General features: G+C 40.5%; 1 protein-coding gene across 1 annotated transcript in view; it reads right to left on the bottom strand.

Annotated features, from left to right (window-relative positions):
- Positions 1-1115: 1115 nt before the first annotated feature.
- The window catches only part of LOC116614077 (probable phospholipid-transporting ATPase IIA), a 39538-nt gene continuing 30301 nt past the window's right edge, over positions 1116-10352 (bottom strand). Inside the window, exons 25-34 of the mRNA XM_048720938.1 lie at positions 9602-9691; positions 8665-8809; positions 8019-8083; positions 7703-7791; positions 6972-7038; positions 6548-6612; positions 4914-5022; positions 3385-3442; positions 2989-3192; positions 1116-2552 (exon numbers count right to left, since the gene is read on the bottom strand). Of these exons, the coding sequence (XP_048576895.1) occupies positions 2419-2552; positions 2989-3192; positions 3385-3442; positions 4914-5022; positions 6548-6612; positions 6972-7038; positions 7703-7791; positions 8019-8083; positions 8665-8809; positions 9602-9691 (1026 nt within the window). The 3' untranslated portion in view covers positions 1116-2418. The remainder of the gene's footprint in view (positions 2553-2988; positions 3193-3384; positions 3443-4913; positions 5023-6547; positions 6613-6971; positions 7039-7702; positions 7792-8018; positions 8084-8664; positions 8810-9601; positions 9692-10352) is intronic.

The following is a 10352-nucleotide window of genomic DNA, read 5'->3' as shown; positions in this document are numbered from 1 at the left end:
GGTTGATTGACTTCTAATGGATTAGTTGCTAGGCAACGGCTTCACGCTCTAAAGATTATAAACATCTTCATAAGCAATAAGTTTGGTAAGGATTTTGTAAGCACGTCTCTGATTGATAGCAGCTTTGCGATTGTGACGTAGAATACAGTAAAAGCACGCGCTGCTGTTCGCGTCCGACGAAGTATTTTTGAATATCTTTTTTAACTTGATCAAATGGATTTCCAAATACTTTAAAGTCTCATTTCATAATAAACGCTTTTTTCTTAGAGAGTTTCTAAGAAAAAGCTAAAACAAAATGCGCGCTAGTCATGCCGCACGTAAGGTCTGCGCCTTAGCCATTTTAAACTATCCATAATTATTGTATTAAATAGCAATGTTATAGTATTTATTATTATTGTAATAAATCTATTTTGCTGTAGTAGGTTAAAGAAAATACATTTTGTAAATGGCGCATTTTATATATTTTTTTCCGTTTTTACCTGTCAAACAAGGGCACCTGATGACGGAAACAAGTTATCCGCGCGCATGTTTCCCCGATATGTAGTCCCAGTCCCAGTTTGGCTACCACGGAAACATTGTTGCGCGCCACACATTTCGTGTCCAAGACAGAAAGAATGTTTCCACAGCCAGGTAGAAACAGTTCATGTTTCCAAACGCGCGTAAACAAGTTTCCCGATGTTTCGTGACCGTTTGGCCATCCTCGGAAACATTTAGGAAACATGTTTCCCCAATGTTGCGGGCAACATTTTGTCCTCGTTTGGCCAGGGCCATACCCGGTGTACCAGAGGCTCTAAGCTTAGCAGTAGCAAATGGGCCTCGTCCTTACCTCGATACCTAAAATCCTCTAGTGAAATTGGGAAATATATTTGTGTTTTAATAAAGCATTTTTTTTTTCAAAATGCTCGTGATATTTTTGTTTAGTTGCTCGTTGCAGAGCAGTGGAGCAGTGGTCGTTGGTAATGATGATTTGAGCCTTTGGTGCGATTTATTTCAACTGTATCTGAGACATTCTTGGGGATATTCTCTAGAAGACATTTTACTTCTAAAATTTATAGGGAAAGGGATGCTAGAGGAATATCTGATTAGTATTATCAATATTATTAACTATTACTATATCCCAATGTTTATATTTTTATTAAGTTTTTTTTTCTTTTATGAACAATACAAAAATTGTATATAGGCTGGTTTAACTCTATATCTCTGTCTTTCTAAATACGGAAGACAGTTTTTTTTACCGCTTCCATGCACCATCAACGTTATGAGGTACGTTATTCTAAAAGTTAACATTTCACTTTGTCTGATTATTTTATTACGAAAACGTACCACCAACAGAGCATATATAAGTTTATGTTCTTGTACCGTTTAAAGTATCTATTTTCTATAAATCCGAGAGTTGTTTAAACTACCTTGAAGCTAGTATCTAGCTCATATATTAACCCTGCATGTCCAACTCTTGATTACTGCACAAGGCTTACAAATACTGAAAGACGTGAATTTGAATAAAAAAATGTTCTCCCATTACTTATAAATATCCATTACACATAAAGAAAGATTCGCGCCAATAAATACCTCACCTAAAAAGTTTTCTTTGAATGGCTGCCTATTATCTTCAGCGAGGTTGGGGTAATTTCAGAGAAGGAATATCTCCACTCACAAAACTTTAAGGTCTAAAAAAACCTCATAAACTCATTTTTGGACGCATTTTGATTACCTCATTTAGTAAATTTTAAGATGGATGGTTAACAAATGCAAAATTTCTAAAGAAACACTTATCATAATAACTATATCAGTTTTCTCGAAACAGAGATTCGATTTAGTTTGTATCATATTGATACCCATAACGCATTGCAGGTTACACATGATTTCTCGAGTGTAGCCTGCTTGCAGGCGTTTACCCGGTGTTTTTTTCGCTATGCGTTTAGTCGTGGTCGCCATCTTGTTTTTGGCCGCGCTAGCTTGGCGCGAGTGACATAACGTGACGAACTCGTTCCAGCTTTCACGCGGCCTGAACAAAACAAGATGGCGGCCACGACTCGGCGCATAGCGAAAACACCGGGTAAACATAGCGAAAAAAAACACCGGGTAAACGCCTGCAAGCAGGCTATCTCGAGTGGGTCAGTGTGTGGGAAATAAACCGCAACTAATGTCTACAATTTCAATTCCTAATTTCAAATCATTGCTCTACCTGCGCATTGTACTCCCAACCCTCCTCGAGGGCATAGCAAACCCTTTCTTGGGCCGTAAAATATAATGGAAAGAACTTCAACCCATCTTTAGAAAGTCCCCACAAAGGCCAATGGTTAAACGGCCTGTCTATACTATGTACTGCTTGCAGTTGCAAAGATATATCCTTACGCTATCAGCGCCGTGCGGTTCTCACGTGAGTGATCTCCTTACGCTATCAGCGCCGTGCGGTTCTCACGTGAGTTTCGAGTAGCTAGGCGGGGCGTATTTGCGCCTGAGGTACTTGAGTATGTAGAGCGGAAGGCAGCTGATAAGGGTAATCACTATGACCTTCCATATGAAGTCCGTGGATATCAGAAAGGATTCGTCTGAAAACATATACGATTGCCGTCAAAAAAGGTATTTTTGGCGATGCTTATCGTATGCATCGACATTATCAATATCACCACCACCAATATCACCACAAAAATCACCACCCGTATACAGGAATCATCGCCACAATCACCATTATAATCACACACGCACACGACTACAACAATTATCATCACCATCACCATTATCATCACACACATCATCGCTATTATCAACTATTATCACCACCACCACCTGCTTTTAAGTGATCACTATGACTACCACCATTACTTTCACCACCATCACTTTCACTGTCAGCATCACCACCAAAACACTCTTAAGCGCCATCAACAACCAACTTCATCATCTCCATCAATTACCATTATGATCATCGCCAGCACTGCCATTTAAACTACTCACCGCCACTCGATCCCTTATGGACTCTGTACTCACCAAAGTAATCGTGCAAGAGTGCGAGAGAGCCGATATAGATGCCGAGACTTAGAAGCTCCGCCACGACCATCATCCAGTGCCAAGTGCGTACAGTGAGAGCGACCATTAGCAGCTCGGTCAGGATAAGCGAGGTGAAGGTGATGGATACCACATGGATGAACTCAGCATCGAACAACAGCAGACCACCAAACATGATGATGGTACCTAGGGAGGGGAGGGAGGTAAGTTATAATGGACATGATGATGGTACCTAGGGAGGGGAGACAGGGGATATATAATGGACATGATGATGGTACCTAGAGAGGGAAGACAGGGGAGTTAAAATGGACATGATGATGTTGGTGCCAAGGTAAGGACTGGCTACTGGTTATTCTTTGATATAGACATATATTTTACCTTGATAGATTGAGACAAGAACCCAAACAAAGAAAGTTTTGTATGATAAGGACCGGCCCTGCAAAAACAATAACAAAAAATGAGATTACAAGAGAGCTTACAAGAAAACACTTTTTGTATTATGCTATAACTTTCAAAGGCTTGATAACCTAAACCCATCATTGACTGAAGAGACACACTAACATAACATCATTAAGTTGCTTTTGCATTCTAGACAGCTGCACTTGAAATGCATGTTAGAGGGCTGCAGACGATGTCTCAAAACCCAATGCAGACCTCAAGAGCTGAGGATGAAGAAAACTAACAAACCCAACCCATTGGTATCATGGTGGCGGGTACTGATAAAGCTGGCAGTAGCCATCGAACCTATAACTCGTAAACCTGATTATTTTGTAACTTTGCCTAGCTACAACGTCAACGAGGAAGGGGCTAAAAAGTTGACGGGAAATGATAATAATGAGTTTAATTCAACCTTTCGCAGTATAGACTGGATTACAGGTGAGTCAGAGATACAAGTAAGCAATACAATAAACTACAATTAATCAAATGTAATCAGCATATTTAACAGTAACGAACTCGTTGAAACGACTCGTATTAGTAGGCCTCTGATAAGATTTAGATTTAGATCTGAGATTATAACCTGGATCATGCGTAATGCGACGCCCTTTAATGATAGGAAAAAGAGGATTCTCTGGTTTGATTCTGGAAACGAATCGCTGGCATGCGATATTTCTTCGCTCGTGCAACGTTGGAAGCTTTGCAAGCGTGAGTGAGCCCTCATAACTACTACCTGGGAAAGCGGTCTTGAGCGCACGCCTCTGTACATTCTCTAGGGCGTCAGACGGATAATTTGGAAGGTTCGAAAAGGCTGCAGACGCATATTCAATGACCGATCTGATAAGTGACCGGTAGACTGTTATCAGCTCTATGGCATCCAGGCCGCATTTCTTAAGTACTCTTAGAGCATAAAGCCTTTTGTTAGCCTTCTTAATTATGAAGTCGCAGTGCGCAACCCATGTCAAGTCACACGATACGAGAACGCCAAGCAGCTTGAACGACTGCACCCGATCGATGGTATTGCCGCCTACGGCCATGGGCTGCCAACTGCAACTATCATAGTTTAAGAAGCTAACGGACATTTCTTTGCACTTTGATGGATTAAGGCGCATGTTATTCTTTAGGGCATATGCTTGAATGTCGTTAACAATGTGTCCTAGGAGGGACACATCTTATTATACCAGGGAAAGGTGTCACACAGAGCATGGAATTGCAGCTCGAGTTTTAAATTAAATCTACAGGGTGGATCCAGGATTGCCCGAGGGGTTGGGGGGCACAAAATGTAAAGCACATGACGTTAGGTAAATTTGTGAATTTTGCTCCCAAAAACTTTTCTGGGGGGGGGGGGGGGGGGGGGCTGGACCCCTTGGATACGCTACTGATCTAATGACTAAAATGACTTTAACGTTTACCAAATTCAATCAAGGATATCTCACATTTGGTATTACTAGAATGCTAAAATGGCGTCTTACCTTTGTTAAGTCTTTGTAGAGTTCCGGGTAAAGAAGTGCTTTGTCTGCTGATACATCCACGTCCAGAACAAGAGAAAATACAGGGAACATGGTATACACGGTCGCATATCTAGAGAGAGAATACAGGGAAAATGGTGTACGCGGTCGCATATCTAAAGAGAGAATACAGGAAAAATGGTGTACGCGGTCGCATATCTAAAGAGAGAATACAGGGAACATGGTGTACGCGGTCGCATATCTAAAGAGAGAATACAGGGAACATGGTATATACGGTCGCATATCTAAAGAGAGAAAATTCAATACAGGGAACATGGTATACACGGTCGCATATCTAGAGAGAGAATACAGGGAACATGGTATACACGATCGCATATCTTGAGAGAGAATACAGGGAACATGGTATACACGGTCGCATATCTAAAGAGAGAATACAGGGAACATGGTATATACGGTCACACATCTAAAGAGAGAAAATACAATACAGGGAACATGGTATACACGGTCGCATATCTAGAGAGAGAACAGGGAACATGGTATACACGGTCGCATATCTAGAGAGAGAATACAGGGAACATGGTATATACGGTCACACATCTAAAGAGAGAAAATACAATACAGGGAACATGGTATACACGGTCGCATATCTAGAGAGAGAATACAGGGAACATGGTATACACGGTCGCATATCTAGAGAGGGAATACAGGGAACATGGTATATACGGTCACACATCTAAAGAGAGAAAATACAATACAGGGAACATGGTTTGCACGGTCGCATATCTAGAGAGAGAATACAGGGAACATGGTATACACGGTCGCATATCTAGAGAGAGAATACAGGGAACATGGTATATACGGTCACATATCTAGAGAGAGAATACAGGGAACATGGTATACACGGTCGCATATCTAGAGAGAGAATACAGGGAACATGGTATACACGGTCGGATATCTAGAGAGAGAATACAGGGAACATGGTATACACGGTCACATATCTAAGGAGAGAATACAGGGAACATATACACGGTCACATATCGAAACAGCGAATACAGGGAACATGGTATACACGGTCACACATTTAAAGAGAGAATCAGAGAACATCGTATACACGGTCGCATAGGATCCACGCTTGAAAATTCTCAGTCACATCCTCAGAGAAACTTTCAATAGATACACTGCTTTTACAATTGCGAAATATTTTTCCCGTTTACCTTTAAAAATAATCGAAGATGGCTACGTATTTGACCAGAAGTAAACTGATGCGTTTGACACTTTAAGATGGTACCACAGCGTCCCCGAGCTACCGAGCAGTTTATTTGTGCCCAATATAGATGAATGAAGTGCGGTAATGCAATGAGAGGCAAGACCCAAACAAAATAATCCAAGGAAACAAAGGATTCAAAATCCAGAACGTGCCAGGATTTCACTCCTGATGTGACACTTGACTTAACCTGAGCTTGTACCTCTGAGATATCGCTCAACACTTTCAATAGTTTTGTGTTGTAACTACAGCTTGGTCAAAGGTTCAGCAACACATTTTGCGAGCACCGTAAAATAAATGCGCGAACATTCGACCGAGCAATAGCAAAAAAATGGAGACCAATTTGGTATCCCTCATAAGCTGATTCACTTACCCAACCATAAGGAATCCCTGATATAGGGAAACGGAAGCAAAGTAGAACACGCAAGAGAACACCGCCTGTGAGGTAAGAGATTTGAAACAGAGTGTGAAACAGGCGAAAAAACTCAATAAAAGTATGTGTTCACTCCAGCACATTAACTATTAGCCTATTGACAAAATAAAAATTTTGTTAGACTCGAACAAGAATGAATCATTATCAACCAATCAAAGAAAAGATGTGTTTGATAGCGGTATTTGCTGATGTGCAACTTAGGGGCATTACTACTAGAGAAGGACACACATTTGATCAAGAGGCAAGAATACCCTCATTTTTTATTGACGCGTAGAAGCGTGATATAGGCTATGACTGAATAAGCCTCCCGTGCAATGCAAACTCATGATTTCTAAGTGTACCATAGAAATCACTAGAACCTCACCTGCATGACAGAGATAATAAGGCCGCGATGAATAACAAACTGACTCAGGGAAGCCGAGCGCTTGTAGCTATGATAATAATAATCGTCATAATCATAATGATGGCAATCGCCTTTTTTTCGTCATCACGACAATAATCATAACACCATTACCATCGTGATCATTAACACTCTACCATCATCAACAAAACCACCATGATCGCCATCATCATTACAATCATCATCACTATCGTCCTTACAATCATAACCACCATCATCATCATCAATAACATCATTATTATCATCACCATCATCAACAATAACCTCTTCAACATCATCAGCACCACTATCACCATCATCATCAACAACATCATCACTTTAATCATCAATGGCGTCGTCATCATCAACACAACTATCACCATCATCATCATTACAACTATCACCATCACCATCAATACCATTATCACCATCACAATCACCATCATCATCACCACTATCACCATTGTCATCAACACCAGTATCATCATCACCATTGTGATGAACAACATCATCATCATCATCATCAATAACATCATCACTATCATCATCAATAACATCATCACCTTCATTATCATCAACATCGTCTGAACCATCGTTGCCAGCATCATTTCACCATCATAGTAATAACCACCAGCATCAGCACGACCACAAGGACAACCATCTTCACTGCCCTCAGCAAGACTACTATCACCCTACGATTGACAGTACGCTGTTACCTGTTCCTGCCATGCCAAACAAGTAGGCGTCCAATGTTTTTAAACTGCGTGATGGAGAAATCTGCAGCGAGTGACGCCTGCCTTCCCTCCTGTAAACAATCACAATTAACAACGTTAAATAGGCGATACCAGCTATAAGTGTGCGCGCTCGTTTTCATTCATATATGTAGAGGAAGGCTACAACAACTTCCAGAATGCAGTGCGCGTGTTTGTACAGTTTGTTAGACGAATCTACCACAGTAACCGACATCCCGTGCGCACACACAAAGGAAACTAATAAGAATGAACGCGTGTAAGAAATTCAATGTTTACTCACCTTTCCTTCGATTCCAATACCGGCGTTTGCGGCTTGGATCATGCTGACGTCATTTCCGCCATCACCTTCAAATCAAGCATGTATTATACATCCATAGCACGAAAACAACATGGATTATGTAATAACAACAAGCAAACCCGCATTACACAATTATAGCAAGCAAATATGCATTACACAAATATAACAAGCAAACGTGCATTACACAAATATAACAAACAAACTTGCATTACACAAATATAACAAACAAACGTGCATTACACAAATATAACAAACAAACTTGCATTACACAAATATAACAAACAAACTTGCATTACACAAATATAACAAACAAACTTGCATTACACAAATATAACAAACAAACGTGCATTAAACAAATATAACAAACAAACTTGCATGAAACAATTACTTGTAACAAGCATGCATTACATACTTATAACAAACAAACATTCGTTATTCAATCTTAAGCAAGCAAACATAACATTCAGCAAGTAAAGCGAGGGTCAGAGGACGTCACAGCGAGTCATGAAGGTAGGCAAGGAGATCCTAATAGAGTTTCGTTGTTTTTCTTATGACACCCTATACGTCTTATTGTGTGCGATTTTCACATACACAAAATAGATATCTATTTTTTAGATCTATTTTTTACCTATAGCGCCTGCGCGCTTTCCTGTATGCCGCTGGACGAGTCGTACGATGTCTGCTTTCTGCTGAGGTGAGCAACGGCAACAGACCACTGCAGGACAGCGACATGCAAGCTCCATGAACTCTTGCTCGTAATGATGAAGGCAAACCTTTAATGAGGTACAGGGTTAATGAATTCGTAATGATAAAATCCTACAACATGTACAGTCGAAAAAAAATACATTCCCGCTATCTTGCTGGAATAGTACTGCGACGTTAGTCGATCGAAAAAAAGGGTTCCGCCCCGCGTTTCAGTGGGGGTGAAAAACAATGTTAGGTCATACGTCTGTCGTTAGAACAAGAGAATTTCAAGTTTAAGCAATGTCTTAATCATTCTATGTAAAGTATACATTGAGCATCTGCGAACCAGGGAAATGAGTGCCCAAATCAAATAAACTTGCGGCTACCACATATTTTATTTATTTCAAACGTTACGCGGGAATAATACATCTTACGCGTCTGATGGGCGTGTCTAACAGGATCACCGGCGTAGGATGCGCAACCATGTATACTCGTATTATAGAGTATACTTGTATTATAGAGAAGGGGACGTGGTACACACAAAGAGAGAAATAAGTGTTTAGTGGGATCTGCTCGAGTGAAGGTGCAAAATGTGGGAAAAATACGCTTTTGTGTCGGATGCGCGTGTCTAATGGGGCTTATCTGAGTTGGATGCGAGAAAGGCGACCATTACACAAATCTTTCATTTGGGGTAGAGGAGAGTTCCTTAGCTATGAGGTGTTAATTCCAGTATACGCGTTAAGTTTTTCTCACACACATTACACAAATCATTTGCGCTAAGTATGCACCAGGATTAGGACAAGCAGACGTCACCAAGCAATGTACAATGTATACTTCTAACAATGCTTTCGCACGTAAAATGTTAATGTGGGTAAGGTCACCTCTAAGGAGTCTCCCTTGATGATCAGTGCACAGTCATGCTTTCGTCGAAACGAGTTGATTTCAAGATGAGCCTCGCTTCGATTTGCCACCTTGAAACATTTTATTAAAGAGTCAGGTAAGGTATTTGTAGTAGTCAATACAGTGGGACGTAGACAGCTAGGGTATTTGTAGAAGTCAATACAGTGGGACGTAGTCAGCTAAGGTATTTGTAGTAGTCAATACAGTGGGACGTAGTCAGCTAAGGTATTTTTAGTAGTCAATACAGTGGGACGTAGTCAGCTAAGGTATTTGAAGTAGTGAATACAGTGGGACGTAGTCAGCTAAGGTATTTGTAGTAGTCAATACAGTGGGACGTAGTCAGCTAAGGTATTTGTAGTAGTCGATACAGTGGGACGTAGTCAGCTAAGGTATTTGTAGTAGTCAATACAGTGGGACGTAGTCAGCTAAGGTATTTGTAGTAGTCGATACAGTGGGACGTAGTCAGCTAAGGTATTTGTAGTACAGTGGAACCTGGATTTTACGATGGCGTTCCTTTCTCCCGGTGGAAATACAGAAAAATGTATAAGAAATTACCTCGATCTAACGATATTGGATACAACGATATTCTCGATTTTATGATACAAATCTGTAGAATCTGTTCTCCCCAAGCGTAATTTTTACCTTGATACACGATATTACTGATTCTGTCATGAACAAAAAATGAAAAACTCAAGACACCACAGACATACAGTACAGTACAGCTTATCGATT

This window comes from Nematostella vectensis, chromosome 13 (genome assembly GCF_932526225.1).
Source record: "Nematostella vectensis chromosome 13, jaNemVect1.1, whole genome shotgun sequence".
NCBI lineage: Eukaryota > Metazoa > Cnidaria > Anthozoa > Actiniaria > Edwardsiidae > Nematostella > Nematostella vectensis.
This window is presented reverse-complemented; position numbering and strand designations above follow the sequence as displayed.